We start from the raw sequence: 19,258 nt of genomic DNA on the forward strand, positions 1-19,258 counted from the left end.
CAGCAAAGAGCAGAGTAAAGATGATGACCAGCTGGTACACTCCCTGACCCAGGATGTTCTTCATCATGGTGCGGGAGATGAGCGGCTTGTTGCGGCCATATGGCTTCCTCAGCAGCAGGGCTTCTGTGGGGGGCTCTGTGGCCAGGGCAAGTGAAGCGAAGGTGTCCATGATGAGGTTGACCCATAACATCTGTACTGCTTTGAGCGGGGAGTCCTGGAGGCAGAAAGAGCAGAGAGAGAGAGAGAGAGAGAGAGAGAGAGAGAGAGAGAGAGAGAGAGAGGCAACAAATTAGGTTAAGGAGGAGGAAAAAATAACCGTCCTACAGGATTCTCATCACTGTCACCAATAAAAGTCCCAAACATGATGGAAATTCAGGCCATTTATTAGCAATCATTTAGACTGACATGAACCAAATTGCCTGCGGAAAACAATTTATTTTGTTCACTGCAGCGTCGCTGATCGCACGTTTATAAGCTGCAGAAGTACGAGGATTGAGGAGTGTGACGTGAGCACAACACTTGTGCAAGCTGTGCCTAAAATTCAACAGACAGTTTAATAACTAAAAGAAAATAAGGTCCGATAACATGTATGTTCGATATTGTACACGGTCCCTTTTTAGATAAAATGAAATAAATATTGAATATCAGAGACAGATCGACATTATTCGAGAACTAAAGCAGAGACACAAATCGATGCATCAAGCTGCAGAACACGGCTCATGTCGGCTTAAAAAGACTGGAATATAAAAAAGTATTAGGGAAATATCACAGGGGGTTATTATCTTTAATCAAATGATCAAGTCTCTTTGGGCAAAATACTGAAAATGATCCAGCTGCTGTATTTTATATAAATCCTGAGCCCGCGTTTCCTCTCACCTGACAGCTGGATCTCCACTTAGAGAACCTCGAACTGAAAACTTCCCGCCTGTGAGATAAAGCTTATGTAATCTCAGTGTGCTGCTGCCAGCTGTACCAATTCCATGGCTGCCGAGTCAAAGTGTGAACTAGAGAGCTAAACTTCTTACAGCTCAAACCGTCGTCACACCGGAGACCGATGCATTCTCTGTCACAGTGAAACAGAGTCGGTTAGCCCGGTGCTCACCTGTGTGATGCAGGCTCCTGTAAACGCTACGATGACGGCCACCACGTTGACAGTCAGCTGAAATTGGAGGAACTTGGAGATGCTGTCGTAGACGTTTCGTCCCCACATGACGGCTTTGACGATGCTGGAAAAGTTGTCGTCAGTCAGGATGATGTCAGAGGCCTCCTTGGCTACATCTGTGCCAGCGATACCCTGAAGAAAAAAAAAAGAGATTAGGATCGGGAATCTGTCTGCATCACAAATATATTTCATATTTATTTATTTCAATGGAACGAGTATCCCTGTTATTTTATCAAATGAAGCATAAACTGTTTTGATTTATTTGATATCTTTTAATTAAGGATGATCAAAGAAGGGAAAGTCTCACCATGGCAAAGCCAACATCGGCTTTCTTCAAGGCAGGACCGTCATTGGTGCCGTCTCCTGTTACTGCTACTACTTGTCTCTGTTCTAGGACTGTGCTGTCAATGATACCTAAAAAGAAACAAGACAGTGTTTATAGGGAAATGTTGCATCATAAAACAAAAGGGTCGACTAAAAGCAGAAAAACAGATTCACCTTTCACTAGTGTGTGTTTATCTGTGGGGGAAGAGCGAGCCAGCACTCGTAGTTTGGGCCAGATCTTGTCGATGCGCTCTTGTTCGATCTAGAAACATGAGACAAACCCTGATAGAATCCCAAAATAACATTTGACAGCTCTCTCAGGGGTACAGTATTTTTTTTATTTTTTATTTTTATATAGCTGTGGCCCACCTCTCCTTTCTCATTGCGTATCCTGCGGTTGAATTCTTTCCCTTCGATACAGATGAAGTCATCTCCGGGCAGCAGGATGCCGCACTTGGTGGCGATGGCTCGAGCCGTGTTGATGTTGTCACCGGTCACCATCCGCACCGTGATGCCGGCACGCTGGCACTTCTTGATGGCATCGGGCACCTGGAAAATGGCGGGGGGAAAAAAAATGAGGGAGGAAATGCAGATTTATTTGGGTATCAAACTCAGCTGTAGCTAACCTGTCGTTTTCTATTTCAACACGCCCCTCCTCTGTGGGGGCGTTCAGGAGCATAATGTCAGGTTAAGGATCAAATCGACAGTATGGTGGAGTTTCACTGTTCTTATTAAACAACAGGCAGATGATTCCAGCAAATACGTTGAGTACATGCTAACTGCCTGGCATGGTAGAAATTAATTCATAGCTGTGTCTCACTGTGGAGCCACTCCTTTAAAAAGCACTTTGATGATAAATCTTGTGAAGGTTTCCGTATTTAATATCTGCACCAAAGCAGAGCTACTCCTTAGGGTTAAAAATGGCTGATGCTGCATCTCCGGTCAAACCTTTTTCCTGCTCTACTCAGAAAGGCCTAAAGTGCTCAACAGTGCAGTGGAATCAATCAAGCCGCCAGTACGTTCCTTAAGGAGTGCTTGTCAAACAGGCTTCCATGTGTTGGAATGGGGAAGAAAGGGGGTAACTGCCTGAAGGTGTCTTTTCTGAAACCCGAAATCCGACATTCCAACCCCTACATGGCGTGACTGACCCACACAACCAGGAAAAAAGGGTTTACATTTCCTCTGTAATAGTCTTTTTGTCATTATTGACACCACTTTATCTGTCACCAAGGCTATGAATTTCCTCACGGGGGGAAAATATGCATCATTTTTTCCAATATTAAAATGTTACTGCTTCATCCTCCTCTACATAACACATTTGTATAATTGACTTCAAGTTTGGCTCCTTGGATTAGGTACTTACACCACAAATTGATACTTGTTTTCTTTCTATTCAAAAGAGGTTTCATGCTCAGGGAAAATACAATTTACAAAGACTCGCATTATGTTAGGTCAGTTACAGAAAGAGTAAAAATACAGATGTTTGTTATGTATATTACATTTTTTCCTATCCTGGAAAAGAAAAGAACAGAAAAATAAAAAACTCTCTGTATGTATTTCCCATTCGTGTCCATATACCACAGTAGTTGTTATACTTTAGTGTGTGTACTTTAGTGTTAGCAGCACACACAGCAGAACAAATATAGCTGATCAAGATAGTGGTAAAAGCTCAAACTGAGTAGCATGGAGCTACTTGATAATGCAGTGTGTGTATCCAACAACACAAAAGAGTTTGTGCAATCATGGGAGTTAATAGAGACACTATTCAGTAGACATCATCCACATCTCTGTCATACGGTTTGTTAACAAGCTTGTTTGTTAATAAAGTTCTCTTTTTTTAAACTAGTGTGAATGTGCGTCCTTGCTTGTGTAGCCACATACCTCAGGTCGCACAGGGTCTTCGATGCCCACCACACAGAGGCAGGTCAGTCCAGAGAGGATGTCATTCTCATTGTCCCAGTCAGGCTCTCCCTCAGAGGCAGGGAAGTCTCTGTATGCAAGGCAGATGGTCCTCAGGCCCTCTGAGGCCATGGGCTCGATCACTTTCTTCACCATGTCGTCTCTGTCACGCGGGCGAAACACCTTCGACTCACCGTTTGCCGTCTGGATTTTATAGCACCTGGAGGTTAAAAGGGGATACAAAAATAAATGTCGAAACATTGTGAAGAAGAGGGTTAAAGGAAAAGAAGGAGGACTGTAAAGAGGCCAAAATATCCAGAGTAAAAATGAAAAAAAGTACCCAATCATAAATGTAGAAAATAATTTGGATTTAAAGGTTTGAGGAAGTGGAGAAGACAAAGCGTCTGAATGGTGAGCTGCAGTAGAAGAAGTTGCATTAAGCCCCCTGTGGGTTAAAAAGAAGCCCGCTCGTTTAAGAGGCTTACAGAGTTGTTACCGGCTCATTTTCTCAGCGCCCGTTTTAAGTCGCAAAGTAAGGGGCTTGGGTGGGATGCACTTGAACTTCTTAGCTGCTTAAGCCATTACACATATCATTCACTGGCCAGCTAGGTCGACTAAAACAGATCTACTCAATAACTTTTCTTTGAGAAAAAATTATTGACGCGAACAGAAATGAAAAACCTTCAAATCAACAGAGCTGACGTCTAACATTCTAAGTATGTCGTCGTCTAAGTATAACATTTTGAACTGAAATAAACGATGTTCTTACTTTTTTAGGAGAATTTCTGACGCCCCTTTGCTGAACATACGGTAGCTGCCGTCCGCCATTTTCAACACAGAGCTCATTGACTTCCTCACTGAGTTGAAGGTGTAGACTTTGTATAGTTTCTCTTCAGGAATTTCATTCCGAATAGCCTGGTAGTCCCGCTTTAGATCTTTAGAAAAGCCAAGCAAGGCACATTCGGTCTTGTTGCCCACCTGTCGAGGAAGGCCGCCTTCTTTCTCTGGAGGCTGGAGTAAAAGACAAGAAGTCGAGTAAGGGCAAATTCAGGGTGATACATGGTTTGATAAAAGCCGGATTCCATCCCTCAGACTCACCATGATCTTTGTAGTGTAGGCGCAGTTGACGGCGATGCCCAGAATCAGGATGTCTAAAATGGAGGAGGGGATGTTCTCCGGTTCGGGGACTTTCCTGTAGTGCTTCTCAGCGAGGTAGGCCTGCACCACAGTCATGCGGTTCATGGTGAGCGTGCCCGTTTTGTCAGAGCAGATGGCCGTAGCGTTGCCCATAGTCTCACAAGCGTCCAAGTGTCGCACTAAGTTGTTATCTTTCATCATTTTCTGCAAGAAGATAAAAACGATATATGAAAACAACTACATGTAGCAGTGAACAAACATACATCTGAAGCTGCACTTTCACTCTAACAGGTGTTTAGAGGCTACATGACTCAATTAGAAGCTCCTTGGTTGGATAAAAACCAGTAATGTCTGACAACTTCTGCAAAGTGGATTATAGCTTAGCTTTAAGGTATCAGTTAGCCAAGTCTCCTTGACTTAAACGCCTTGCCTTCTAGTTTTAATAGGCTAAAGAGTAAGCTGGTCAGCACTGGGCAAAGGGTCACTTAGCTAGGAGAATTTACCTTAACAGAATACGCCAGGGAGATCGTTACAGCGAGAGGCAGGCCCTCAGGGACAGCCACCACCAGAACGGTGACCCCAATGATAAAGAATTTCACAAAGAACTGGATGTAAACGGGGGTGCAGTCCTTGACCCAGGGCAGGTTCTGGATCCAAAAGGTGTCGACTACAAACAGCACCACCAGGATGATGACGGTGATTGCTGACATAACCAATCCTGAAGGAAAATAGACAAAACAATTTGTCAAAATGTTGGGATAAAAAGATTAAAAAACATAAATATTTATTTTTTAAATCTATTGTCTTACACAATCAGAACTTATTGTCTGACCCACCTGCTTTGCCAATTTGAACGGCTAGTTTGGTCAGTTTGCCCTGGAGAACAGACTTCTCTTTCTTTGGCAGGTTGGATTTCTTCTTCTCCTCCGCATCAGCTCCCTCGTCGCTGTTCAGAGGCTGCATTTCCATCGCAGCGCCATCCTGTGCTTTAGCTGCAGCGCAGAACAAGAAATAACATGTCGCTTGAGATGAAATGACCTCATTTGATTTTGACACAATAGTAACATTGTGTGCGATGACTTCACCGTCAAAGCGATTCCAGTGCTCATGGAACGAGCAGCGGTCTTCCAGATGTAACAAAACCAGCTCAAGAAAAAGAACACTCGAGAGCTGCATGGAGGCACTGATTTAGATTTGTAAATTTGATTCAATTTGCAAGACTTGAAATAAAGAAATGCAGTGTTGAAATAAACTGAATGTGGGCTCTTTTACCTTCTTTATTTTCTATATATTCTTTTGTTTTTGGGACAACAACAGGTTTACACAAAGTTGTACTTTGACACAGCAACTTGCTTCTGATCACATCAAACTTCATTTCAGGATGACAGATTTAATAAAAAAAGAGACTTTAAGAGGAGCAGAGATGTCACATCACTCAAGAGTGTAAGCAAACTTGTTTTTTGCCTCCCCTTTTAGACGTGGAACGTGGGAAATGTCAATGCAATTATATTTGCAGTGATCCGACGGCTCAGTAATTAGCAGGAAGATTTGGAAATGTAATTAGCATACTCCCACCTAGAGATTTAAAGAACAGGTTATCTAGCTAGCAGCATCCGAGGAATCACCTCCTACTTCCTCAGCAAACCGCAGCAGTTGTTGCCATTTAAATTCCCATAAATCTCTTTCATCTCTTCCTCAACATCCCTCAGGACACCCCTGCCGTGCAAGCAGGACTGACGGGAATCCCAAACCTCCATCTAGCCAGGTAACCTTGGAGACGCAGAGCCTCTAATGGCAGAGGAGGGAGGAGAGGCAGCCGGCAGGCCAGCAGGGGCTGCTCTCTGTCGTGTCACTCACTTTGATAAAATCATTAGTTCTGTCGGGCACTGAAGCTACTGCCGCTGCTGCTTTTGCTGCCGCAGGACAACTGACACATCTTCTGCAATCTTTCACTTAGTGCTGTTTATATTGTGTGTCTTTTTTTTATAAGCTCCTGCAGCTCCATGTCCAATTTGGCAATGCTAAAAGCTCTATTTACTATGGCATGACCTGCAGCATGGCATTGTGTGTGAATGTATGTAGCAGGAAGGGGAGGGGCACGAGCACTGGGCTACTGCAGCTGCTGCGGACTGTGGCTTGTTCTGCACTTACATGGCCTGTGTAATCTCAGTCTAAAGGATTACTGTTGATTCCTGGCAGGCAGAGGGAATCTGTGCACCAGGGACTAGCGCCAGGGTTGTGGTCACAGACCCAAGCACTACTGATCATAGTGCCCCGGCAGGGCTACGAGCTCGGCAAGCTGACCGAGTTGCCAAAAAGAGTCTCATTATCATTGTTGTCAGTTTGAAATTGCACCAGAGTGAGTCCGACAGTTTGACTGGGAATAGTTCAGATAGGGACATCAATAGAAATCAAATCGTGGGGGCCTGAGGGAGAGTCGCAGAGAGAAAGATGGGTGGGAAAGCAGATGTTCTGGCCCTAGAATTGTTGCATGGCTTTAATCTCCTCACCACTAATCGCTATAACTGGATTCAGTAGCACCTGCTGCTCAAAGCGCAATGTGCAGGGGAAGGACGAGAGAAGAGAGAGGGAGAAAGAGAGACAGAAGGGAGGGACAGACAGCACAATGGATGAGGTAAGAACGGCAGGTACTACAAATGCACTGACGAGGGGTCATGCAGAAATATTCAGCTCCTCACCTTCCTACATTAAATCACTGCAGCTAATTAATCACACATTGAGGCTTCAACCTAGATGAAGTGCCGTTACACCGGGAGCGAGACAGGGATATAGCCGAGGGCTAATACACAGATGTAGGCGCTAAGCCGTAAGACAATTATTTATGGTTATAAGTGTGTTTCAGCGGGTGTGTGAGTGGGCAAGAAACTAACCTTTCTTACGATTTTCAACAGACCCATCCTGCTTCTTGTCTGTAGAAAATATATTACATGGAGTCAGTGATGGGCAATACACAATACCTGTTATATTAACCACTACTTTTAAATCATATCAATACATAGTATGTTCATCATTACGGATATTTTCTTAGAATAAAGAAAGTTAGAGAGAAAAATCAAGATATTCAATCAACCACTGTCGGTTTTGCATGACATAAAAATGTTGTCTTAATAGAGGAGATGGTACAATCTTTTTCAGTGTTACACATTTCAAATCTAGCTCAGTCTCCTCGGTCATAAACACTTCTACAATCATTACGTCACATTTAAGCTAAATTCTTTTTTTAACATATCTACTTTAAGCACATTTTTAAACATTTTCAAGCTCTTCAAATGTGAAGTTGAAGGTTTCTTTTACCAACGGTGAAAAGTGATTATTTTGTTTTGTACTGTTTGTAAGACGATAAAAAGACACATGAAGACATCAACATGGGAAGGACAGTTAGGGGATAATAACAAAGATATTTTTTCTCTTAATCTTTCACATAATTTTGGACATTTTGAAGATTAAGAGATTTAAAAAAAAAGACACTTCCAACGGAGAACAGAAAAAAAAATGTATTTTTTATGTTCATAACTCGCTGCAGATCCTGCAGAAAGCTCATCCATGGAACCTTGAATCTGCAGCTGAGCTCCGTCAGAGGTAACCCTAACTTGCATGGGTAGTGACACTTTTCTCCCAGCGTGCATTTTACTCTGCTACCAGGTCAACAACACTTCTCTGCCCTGTCTCAACTCCTTCAGTAATCATTATTAAAGAAAAAAATCTCCAGGAATATAATGGGATCTGTCTGTGATGAAAAGCTGCTTTGCAAACATGTCCGTCTGCTGTGTGGATCCATCAATAACAACACATAAGCAGTGAGGATACTAACTTTTTCTTTGTTTCTTCTTCTCCTCCTTCTCCTTTTTCTTCTCCTCCTCATCCTCTTCGTCCTCCTCAGCGCTCCCAAGTAAAGTGAAGATAATTCCAGTTTGAGAGTTGACACCCACAGCAGTGACCACCATTTTCCCTGAGCCTTCCATTACATGGGTGCCTTTGGTCAGGGGAGGAAAAATTAAATGTGAGTCATTAAAAGAAGGAGGAAACGCACGTTTACAGTTTCCAGCTAAATGTTTTTTAATTCATGTTTGACTTGGTTTGGCAGAAGCTTTAACAACCTTCATTTCTGCTTTGATTTTTTTTTTTTTATTGAGGTTTAGATTTAATACTGACCTTTGATTACAAATAAAAATGTGCAACCTGGTTTAGAAAGCACCTTTTTCAGCCACACAAAAAATTTCAATTTTAAATGCATGCAATATACAAGTGAAGAGTAAAAGAAACTCATACTCTCGTTGGCCCTCCTAACCTTTAACAAGACGCTTTTAATCAAAAGATGATTGTCGGTGAGGGTGAATTAAGGGAAATCTAAGAGGCTACAACCGTTTATTATCTCAGTGTCTGTATCCCTCTAAGGACGTGGGAAAAAAGATCTTGTCAATAAGAACAGAAAAAAACAAACAACAGAAGAGAAAACAGAAATTTAAAAAGAAATGGAGTAAGTGGAAAGCTTCTAAAAGTTCTCTAATGTCCGTGTTAATTAGAGGATGTTTTCCCTCCATTCAGGAGAGTGATGGCAGAAGGGATGCAGCTGGTGCTGAGGGAAATCAGAAAGTGCGCACACGCACGTGCACACGCACGCACGCACACGGATCAATCTGCTATACACAACACTGGAGCTATAACAGCATTGCATCTGGGGACTGTTGGATGGTTTGATGATAATTGATTACACTGAGCTGCAAGATAGGGACACCAATTCATTTTTAATTCTAATCCAGTTTGTCACTTAAGCTACACAAATGAACATTACATTGACTTCTGCTACTATTTTCAGTGTGCAGCAGCGACAGCTTATTTATAAATGATCAAATATCTTGACGAGTCAAAAGTGGTTCACCTGTTGTTTAAAAATATACATTTTATACCATATTTATGTTAATTCAAAGGTGTTAAAAGTTATCAATGCGGGATGAAATGTTGGAACAAAAGTGGAGCCGTCTGTTAGCTCATGTCATGATTCTCCTGTCAAATGGCCTCGATGATGCAGTTTGGCTTAGTCTGTCAAAGGTCACTTCCTGGGTCTGAAGTCTGAGAGGCTCAAGACAGCCGATCAAACATCTAGTTAAAAATGTAGGTACCTCATAGACCATGCAGTGTTTTAATTACCAGAACTCATTTTTAAAGTAAGAAGGTCAGCTTCCACATTGACCTCTATTTTAAAGTCTTTAAAAAATGTAATAGCATTTGGACGAGAACAAAGTGCACAAAGGTTATTGGTCATTTCATTTAACAAAGACTGGACTGACATGAAGACAGACTTTGAAAACGATGTGTTGTAATATTTAAACGAACTCCTGAATTATGAATCATTTCTTAACAGCGTGTTCAAAAATTGGACAAAATGACAGGAGAAGTTATTAAATCACAACCTTGACTCATCGTCAGAAAAGAACCAGAAAGAAGAAAACTTTACAGAAAAACGCCTTGTGCTACCTGATAACAGCATAGGATCTTTTTCATGTGTTTTCTTGACATGGTCTGACTCTCCTGTGAGTGAGCTCTCATCGATCTTCAGGTCGTTGCCTTGGAGGAGGACTCCGTCAGCGGGCAAAAGGTCACCTGAAAAACACAAGGAGGGCTCGCTTTTAATTTGAAGGAACAGAAGTGTACTATCGTAAAGTTTGGTGTATACGACGCACTTTTACAACCTTTCTTTCGTCTAAGAAGTTGGCTGCGTCCTATATACATGTGAAGTATAAAGTGGTGAGATATGCACTGACATTACCGCAAGTGCAGCCTCCACCCTCACCCACTGCAGGCGACCTGATACCAATTGAAAATTCACCCCAAACTGCCACTACCTTTTGCAAAGCATAACAACCCAGGCCAGGATTGCGGCGGCAATTTTTTTTCCCCTCTTTCTTTAGGTCATAATCATGTATTTAAAGAAAACAGAGGTATAGAAAATAAACCTTGTAGAGAGCTGGTTTAATTGAAAACATAGTGAAAGACAAAAAGTGACCAGCAGAGGTGTGCAGTGGTTGTGGGCTGTCGGGGCGTACTTCACAAATATCAACGTTACAATAGGCCGAGAGCTCGACTTCTTCTTTTTCCCTCTGGGAGACTTGTTTATTTAGTGTTTACCAGTGAAGAAATATATCCTGGATTTTACGCTGATAACACAATTACTTTTATTGAGTCTTGGATTTTTTTAAACGTTTATTAGTTGACAAACTTTAAACCATCAAACAGCAACATCTCGAGTAGAAGACAAACGAAAACAAAGCTGTAAATCATTTCTCACCATATTTTATTTGTGCAATGTCGCCCACCACGATCTCAGCCACAGGAATTTGGATGACTTGTCCTCCACGGACGACGGTAAATTTCTGCTCCTGCTCGATGCGGCTCTGGAGGCCCCTGAACTGCTTCTCTTTACTCCAGTCGTTGAACGCCGTCACCAGCACCACACAGATTACTGACAGAAGAATGGCGGCGCCCTCGATCCAGCCTGCTTCCGACTCATTTTCATCCTCCACACCGCCAGCTGCCCTTCCACAGTCTGCAGAGGGAAATGAATACAAAGAGGATCTTTGTCACTATCCCATAAATAAAACAGCATATCACATCACCATGTCACTCAGGCACACGTTTAAACAAACAGATACAGTGTAAAACTCTAAGAGAGTGGGCCTGTTATCAGATATGACCGTGAAATGAGATTATCCAGATAAACGAAACAAAACAACATTTGTTTAAAATTAAACATGCTATGAACGACCAAAAACAGTTCAATTAAAGAAAGGCTAACAGTAACAAGGATCAATGAGTGTTGCTGCTTACGTTCTCTTTCGGCATCTGGAGGTCTATAAAAAGAAAGGCCTAGTGAAACTATGGCTGCCACTTCTAAGATAATCAGTGTGACATCCTGTAGCGCCTCCCAAACTAACTGTAAAAAAGTTTTGGGTTTTTTGGGCGGTATTAAATTCTGCCCAAACACTGTTTTCCGCTTCTCGATGTCTGCGGGCTGTCCACTTAGACCTGGGGAGGCAAAGACAAAGACAAAAAAAAAAAGTGTTTTATTCACAACATTTTCATTTATAAATCCATCTCAAACATCCAAATAATTCAGAAGAGAGTTAAATGCTGCATTATTTAAGTTTAGATGGGGGCATTTCTGTCGGTATTCGGTTCATGGGAGAAGAACTCAAAGGTTACTGGACCCTCCAAATACGCTAAACCTGAAAGGGATTAGCATTTGTGACTGGAAACAGGAGAGGTGACAATGCTGGGGAACAATGAGACACTCTTTGTGGCCATGTCAAACATTTTCACCTCTTTCGGGCACAAAAAGAAATGTGAGAACAGAGGTCAAATCTAATTGAGTACACTGCCTTTTTAAATACAATGGCCGACTGACGGAAGAGGTCCAATCAGCTTTGAAATCACAGGTGTGTCAGCGTCCTCTGATAGAGTCATCTCTCTGACGCATCGCACGTCTGGTCGGCCGGAGACCTATTCATCCATGTGCAGTAAGAGCATTCTGCAGCCCACCACCCCCACCCCCACCCGCCCCATTCACATGCCTCCACATTCAAGGCGGCATAGTCATATATTCAAAAGGGCCTTCGCACATTTGATGATGCATGACAGTTTTTTCAGCTCTATTCATGCCGTCGGACTCTGTGTGGGTGGCTGCGTGGACTGGACTGAGCCATGGGGGGTGGGGGCGGGGTGCAGAACGGGAGGCCAGCTAAGTGACTGTGTGAAACTGCTACTGACAGGCAAATGGGGGGGGGGGAGAAGCTGCACTCAGAATAGCAGAGTCTTAATAGGGAAAAGGATCAGAAGGGTCAAGGTGTGGACAGACAGAGAGAAGGACAGACAAAAGATAGACACACACACGCTGACACACACAGGCTAGAAGTACAATGCAAATCTTGACACCACATTTGGATAACGAGTGTGTGCAGCAACAACAGTGGAGACAGTTGTTCTTCACATGAGAATAACAACTAGTTTGAAGACTCATCACTCATTTTAGTCATTTTGTAAGCCAACATTCTGCACATTCTCAGCTTTTCAAATATTAATATTGGCTTCTTTTCTTTGTCACATTGTAAAAATGAATGTTACATTTTCACACAGTCGAGTAAAAAAAAAAAAACCCAAAAAACAGTATGCTGTTTGCAATAAGCTGTTGGAATCTTTCGCAGCCATTTTTCTCTATACACAATTAAGTCAACAACAACAAAATCTTCAGATTCATCTCCATCAAGACAAAAACGGAGCGATGGGACTGTTAAAGTATGACTCAAATAAAACTTACTTTTAGCCTTTGCTATTTTCTGGGGACTATTAAATATGAACAGCCTGGCTCACTGTCCAGTTTCCACTTATTTTCTTTTAAATGTACAACAATCTGAAACACAAATATAGGAATAAATATTCAGAGGAACTTTGAAAGATCAGGATTTTAACTTTACATTTAGAAGGTTATCAGATATAACTAAAAAAAAAAAAAACAGGACTGCATTTGGAAATTCAAAACATGCTGCTTAAGAACTGTAGGCTGCAGTCACTACATTTGGTAAACAAGTCTATGCACCCCTGAACCTCAAGGAGAGACACACTTTCTTTTTTAATCACAATTATTATGTCTCATTTGAAGTAGTCTTTTTAATCAGCTCGTAAGTGTGTTTTCATTTACCAGCTTAAGTGTTTTCTGTTGTCATGAGTCACAACTATGTGACAAGTGGAAGACGTGCTTGCTTATAAATGCAGTTTCATTCCAAAAACATTAAACAATGTCAACATTTTACATTATGTATAATAAGATAAGATACCACTTTATATAAGAAAGGAGTATTTCAATGATAAGTCCATGACTTAGATACTTAGTATCCTCTACATTTTCCACGACACAGATTTTCATATCCTTTTTTTTCTCCTTAAAAAAACACTAGTGACGCATGTACAGGACAAAAATCAGCAAAGAGATAAGTGGTACCTCTTTGTCCACATGGGGTTTCCAAAATCAACACAAACCAAAAGTTCCTCACAGGAGCTTTAAACGATCATCAAAAATGTTGATCCCAAGACTGCTCACCGATTGATCATCCATCTTTTGAGCTCTGAAGAACATTAAGCATCAATCAAGGTCCCTCTCAATGTAACCATTATAATCCACTTATGGACAACAGGACGACGCTATACTAAAGAATAGCTTAAAGATATCCATAAAACAGCCCGTGTTCCATCGTTCACATTTCCAACCACCGGTCACTTTAAACAGTTCTGGCCTTCTCCGTTCAAAGAGATAGGGGGAAAATAATCTTGTACATCACTAGGTACATTTCTAATTGACTTTACAATTAAGCACTAGCACATTCTTTTCGAAAAGGGAGGTGAGAAAAATGTTGATGACTCATCACACGGCACATTAAAAGGCTACGGGGTTTATCTTGCATAGCTGCCTGTTGCTGCTCCCTGGCTGTCTCTCACCGTCTGCTTTGATTCACTACGCCTCTAATGAAAACATGCTGACAGCTAATAACCCGTTCAATTTTACACCACGTTTTCCTTTTGCACTAGAGCAGTAAATACAAGTGACAGAGGACGATCAACAAGTCGTCTCTCTGGGCTAGATACACAAACAGAAAATAGGCCGTCCTTGGCCCCTCACATCCTTTCAGCAGCCAGAGTCAGTCTCAAGTCAAGTAGCTAATCATTAACCATTTAATTTGGATGCTTGTCCCTAGCTGACCCTGAGTACTGTCATTTTAGCCCCCACAGTGGGGGTCAAGGTAAGGCTTCACTCTAGGCCTGTCATAATTAAAAGATGTAGGGTCACATTTTTTTTGTCTTTAAATAGCTGTGTGTAGGGCGAGATGTCCAGAACACTACGCAGCTCAATAAAACACCATTCAGAGGACGAATCAAAGCAATCTTATTTCAAAAGGGAATATGTGAAGACTTGTGCACAAAACACAAAGAAAAGAGAGGAAAGGAATTCTTCACACCCCGTCCTTAATAGCGATGTTCTGATACTATTGTTTCCCTCCTGATACAGAAGCCAATACCTCAGTTTGCAAATTGAAAACCTACCGATCCAATACCAGTACTGTAGGTTGGTCTAAAGAAGTAACAACTACATACTTAATCCCCGGTGAAGATGTGATATAATTGATATCACTGATTTATGTATGACCTGTATATTAGAGAACTGAAGGTTCTCTGGTGGAGGCATAGTGCAACTTGGAAGAAGGAGGATGTGTTGAAGCAGGTCAGAAAAATACATTTACTTGTGTGAAGCTGTTTTATGAACTCCCAAAAATGTTCAGGTTGCATGCCCTCTGAAATGTTCCAGAGTTGCTTGAACCCCAGAGTGGAGAGACAATCCCTGTCTGCCTAAAGGGGAGTGGGGAGGGCTGTGCGCTATAATGACAACTTTTCCCTTTATACCAATTCTACATGTATTTTGACTTATTCAACAATATCGAGGAAGCAGCAGAGAAAAGCATTACTTGTGAACCGAAAAAACACAATGTATCTGTTCCATTACATGCATGGAGATCGAACTGGACTCATGCTGGTAACCATCTCCTCCTCCAACTAGCTTGTGGTGAAAAATGTCCTGAAAATTTCCTGCTGAATTCTCACATCAGCTCACCCCGACTTCACATGGAAGTTTTACAAGGGGCCTGGCAGGAAAAACTCTGGGTGAAGAAACTTCTTCACACAGATTAAAATGTAAAACATGCAAATTTTTCTTCGGGTGTTTAAAATCTTTTTGGATGAACTATCTCAGTGACCTAGGGAACAGAGGCAAACACTATTAGAAATGGAGTAATAACATGAATATAAATTGTCCAAAGTGCAGCAAGGTCAATAACAAATGGGAGTATGTTTATATTGATATTGTGCTCCAAATCTTGCATGGATAATTGGATTCTGGGGCTCCCAGCACCTCTGTGCAGGTGGTAGTATCTGTTTGGTTTTTTTCTACACACAGACTAACCACTTGGTCCAAAGTCATTATTATTGTTTGTTTTTTTGTATTTGAAGTTTATCTTCAATTTAAGTATCCTAACAGTTAGCAAATTCCTAATGTTCCTGATGTAATTCTTCTCTATTTAAAGTGATTAAAGTATATTTTGGTTCTTATTGCACCTAAGCAGATTGTGTGCTAATGAGAAGAGCTTTGTCCACAGGAACAGTAATGCAGCACGCTCGGTGAGAAAATGCTCACCAAGACCACAAGACTATATAAGTAACATTTAAGACAACTCTCTAAATAAACACTAGATATCTGAAATGTTTGTACTAGACAGTTCCAACACTACATTTGGTTTTGAATGACAAATACAATGGCACTTCACTAGGACTTTAAGGAGATATAAGAAACCGATATTCAGCTTCACTATCATCCGCAGCATCTTCATATGTTCTTCATCCCTCGTGGCTACAGCCCATACAAGCACATCTTTCTGAATTCAGAGATGAAGATGAGCTTTTCCTGCCCTCTGCCTCTGAACTGTAAAACGAGTAAACTATCATTTAACAGTCTCAACCTCTCCATTGAATTGGAGAGGAGGAGGAGGGGGGGGGGCGGGGGGATGACATATCCAGAGAGCCTGTCAGCTTCTGAGAATTGCAGTCCAATTGTGCAAGCCTCTAAGCCCTCAGCTGATTGGATCGATAGGCTGCAACCCAAATATTTGACTACACTGAAGTAGCAATCGACAGAAGATGGCAGCGAAAATAGGAGAACACTGTCAATAATATTGATGCAAAGTGGCCATTTGATAGGTCTTATTATGCAGAAGAAATAGAGCTTACCGTGGGGAGAAAAATAAGTGCCAATGTGTTTGCAGGGCTTGCTGAAAATATTGATAGCACATGATTTCACTTTTTCTAATATCAAATGCTGAAAAGTAAATAATTGCCACCTCTGATTTTTTTTTTTTAAAACACACAAACAAACCACAATTTATTTGTATCTTAAAGCACCAACTGTTGTGCCCACAAGAAAGACTCCCCAAACCTTAATGCAGACATCTGGATACACTTTGGATTACAATACTATGCCCCAGGGCGGTGATATTCAATGCTGAGAAAATGTGCTAAAGGGATGGGAATTTTGTCAAAACAGTACTCCAGTGATTTAGAATAGCTTTTACAAACAGCTGTGGGACTCACGAGAGACGGATTAAAAACAACAAGAATGGTCACAACTGGTGCAGCAGAGGCTCAGATGCCCTGACTCATCTAGTAAGGCCATAAAAAGATAAATTACCCATACAACAGCATTGCTTTCCTTGACTTAGAACCATGCCACTGACAAGTCCACAAGCTCTTACTGGCTACATTTGTTGCTATGTGTCATCTCTGAGTCCCAGTCACCAGTTACAAAAACCACAGATAACATCACATAAAGTGGTTTCACACACACTGAGTCTTACTTTCCAAAATGAGTAAACTGGTTATGACGCGCATAAATGTCGGGGAGTTCCCCTTTCGATGTCACGTCATTTATGAAAATAACTGCACAACTACCAAGAAAACAGAGCCAAAGCCTAACTGATCATTATGTTCTGAGTATCACAAACTACTAGAGCACAGAAATTACAGCATGTACAAGGCAGAACTAACACCAGACCAACTGCATGAACTTCAGGTATTGGTCAGCCATCTTTTTCAATCACAAAAGGGGGTCCCCATCATAATTAGGAAGTACATAATACCAGCAGAACCAGAGTTTAAATATGTCAAATATTATATAATCTATTGGGCTTGATATGTTTTATGATTATACTCTTCAGATTTCACCTTTTATTCCACTACAATAAAACCCTGTGACGGGTTAATGGTCTGTCTTTGTCAAACACACAAAAGTAATATTTGAATAAGAGTTTGGCAGCGTTCATTGTCACAGTTTAGAAAGCCTATTGTGAAATGTGCATAATTTTTCAAACTCAGAGCATTAGTATGTTAATTAGCAGAATCACTATAAATTGCATCCCCATGAAGTTCAATCTAAGTGATCTCAAAATTACCAAGACTTAAGTTGTAGAACGGAAACAGCAGCACGATAAATTATATTAAGCCTAATCCAGGCTGACAGGCCGTGCTAAAAATTAGTCTGCGTAGAGTGGTACATCCGTGCACAGCTGCAACACAGAAGTTCAGTCTAACTTCTTTGGGTGAGGGGGGAAAAAAAAGAGCTTGGAAATGTGGAGGATTAGCGGAGGATTGGCTTAAGAGGTTCCAGAAATGGCCAACCAACTAATTAGAAATCCCTTTTCAATTGTCAAGCGCCTGTAATCTTAAATGATGGCTTAATTTCCCAAGCCAATGAGGAATGAGCTGATTGAAAGTGGAAGTATAAAAACTACTGAGTGGCTGCCTACCAAGTGCAACAATAACCTGCTGCGAGGGGAAACAAATTGAGGATCTTTTCAAGCTTATCAGTATCGTGCAGTCGCAAATAACTGCAGAAATGAAAGACAATATTTAGAAAATCTGGTATGAGCGGTTTTTGTTTTGTAAAGTATTTGGCATGTTTAGCAAAAAATTGGTCTTCATTTAGAATGTAGACATGAGTAAATATCCCCTCCGCCTTAAAAACATGTTTAATAAGGATGGCAAATATAGACTGCAGATATTGATCAAGTGTGTAGATAAAGCAAACATTGCTGATAACTTGATATTACTATCAACCAATATTGTAAGACTGCTGAAAAAGCCAGCGGGACTGAACTAGCCACATTCTTTTGTAGCCTAGGCTAGGTAGTATACGCTTTGGAAAGGAAAGTCACTCATGCTACAAATATGACAGGACTATGTTCACCAGCTTGACAGCCACATGCATGTTTGGACAGCTCAGGCTCTCTTTCAGGCAAATTCCTACTCAGCAATTTCTCCTCGGTTCAGACAATGGCCTACTAGCCTGCAGAACACAAAGTGCAAGCAGAGAGACTCTGCATGTACACTGTGTTGTCGATAAATGAAAGGTCAAAAATCGAATGGTGAGGTGGTCCTTCTTGAATGACAGATGTTTTGTGTTGTTTTATCGTGTGGTATTTATTGCATTCCTTTTGGTCTGGTGAGGCCCAGGAAATTTGTTTCCTTTGCTTTTGAGACAGTGAATTGCGGACTGTTGCTGCCACAGTGAATGTGCGGTGCCGTTTTAATCTGGGATCAAACTGAAAATCCCCTCCCATAAGAGTTCAGTCAAGGTCATGCTGGCGATTAGGCAGACTGTCTATAGAGAGACAAACCGAGACAGAGGGAAAAGAGTGGTTGAAAAATGGCAAAAAAGACAGATAGAGGTGCTGTCAATCACTTCTGCTGGGGTTCTGCTGTAACCTATTACTCTTTTTTTCTTTTACAATACTCAGCATAGTGCTAGCGTTGTGTGCACTGTTTTGTTGTTTTAGAGTAACAAACAGAGGAGACATTCAAAAGATGAACTCACTCCTTCCCTTACATGTTCAAGTCATTACTACCCAGCCTTACAGCCTCCTGTTTAGTTCGCCACATGTGGGACGTTGACCTGCCTGCAGCCTGGTGCTGTGCCCAGGCAGACAGCTGGTCTGTCTGAAGCCTGCACACAGAGACGCAACGACACGCACACACAGAGGTGAAAAGGGAGAGAGAGGGAGGGTAAGAGGGACATATCCACAGGCCTCGAAATAGAGCAGGACTGGCCCAGGTCACAGCCAGCCTGCC

General features: G+C 41.6%; 1 protein-coding gene across 9 annotated transcripts in view; it reads right to left on the minus strand.

The window, feature by feature from the left end:
• atp2b1a (ATPase plasma membrane Ca2+ transporting 1a) overlaps nt 1–19,258 on the minus strand; it is a 40,052-nt gene that overhangs the window by 8,967 nt on the left and 11,827 nt on the right. For 6 of the 9 annotated variants that reach the window (XM_020653133.3, XM_065951538.1, XM_065951544.1 and 3 more), the window contains 15 exons: nt 11,369–11,566; nt 10,830–11,087; nt 10,019–10,144; nt 8,355–8,516; nt 7,414–7,452; nt 5,359–5,514; nt 5,026–5,240; nt 4,484–4,726; nt 4,155–4,396; nt 3,368–3,605; nt 1,856–2,035; nt 1,661–1,748; nt 1,470–1,576; nt 1,103–1,294; nt 1–214 (listed from right to left, as the gene is read on the minus strand). In XM_020653133.3, the coding sequence (XP_020508789.1) occupies nt 1–214; nt 1,103–1,294; nt 1,470–1,576; nt 1,661–1,748; nt 1,856–2,035; nt 3,368–3,605; nt 4,155–4,396; nt 4,484–4,726; nt 5,026–5,240; nt 5,359–5,514; nt 7,414–7,452; nt 8,355–8,516; nt 10,019–10,144; nt 10,830–11,087; nt 11,369–11,566 (2,658 nt within the window). The remainder of the gene's footprint in view (nt 215–1,102; nt 1,295–1,469; nt 1,577–1,660; nt 1,749–1,855; nt 2,036–3,367; nt 3,606–4,154; nt 4,397–4,483; nt 4,727–5,025; nt 5,241–5,358; nt 5,515–7,413; nt 7,453–8,354; nt 8,517–10,018; nt 10,145–10,829; nt 11,088–11,368; nt 11,567–19,258) is intronic. The other 3 variants (XM_065951540.1, XM_065951539.1, XM_065951542.1) reach the window with 1 other exon arrangement.

The sequence above is a fragment of the Labrus bergylta genome, chromosome 23 (assembly GCF_963930695.1).
Source record: "Labrus bergylta chromosome 23, fLabBer1.1, whole genome shotgun sequence".
Taxonomy (NCBI): Eukaryota; Metazoa; Chordata; class Actinopteri; order Labriformes; family Labridae; genus Labrus; species Labrus bergylta.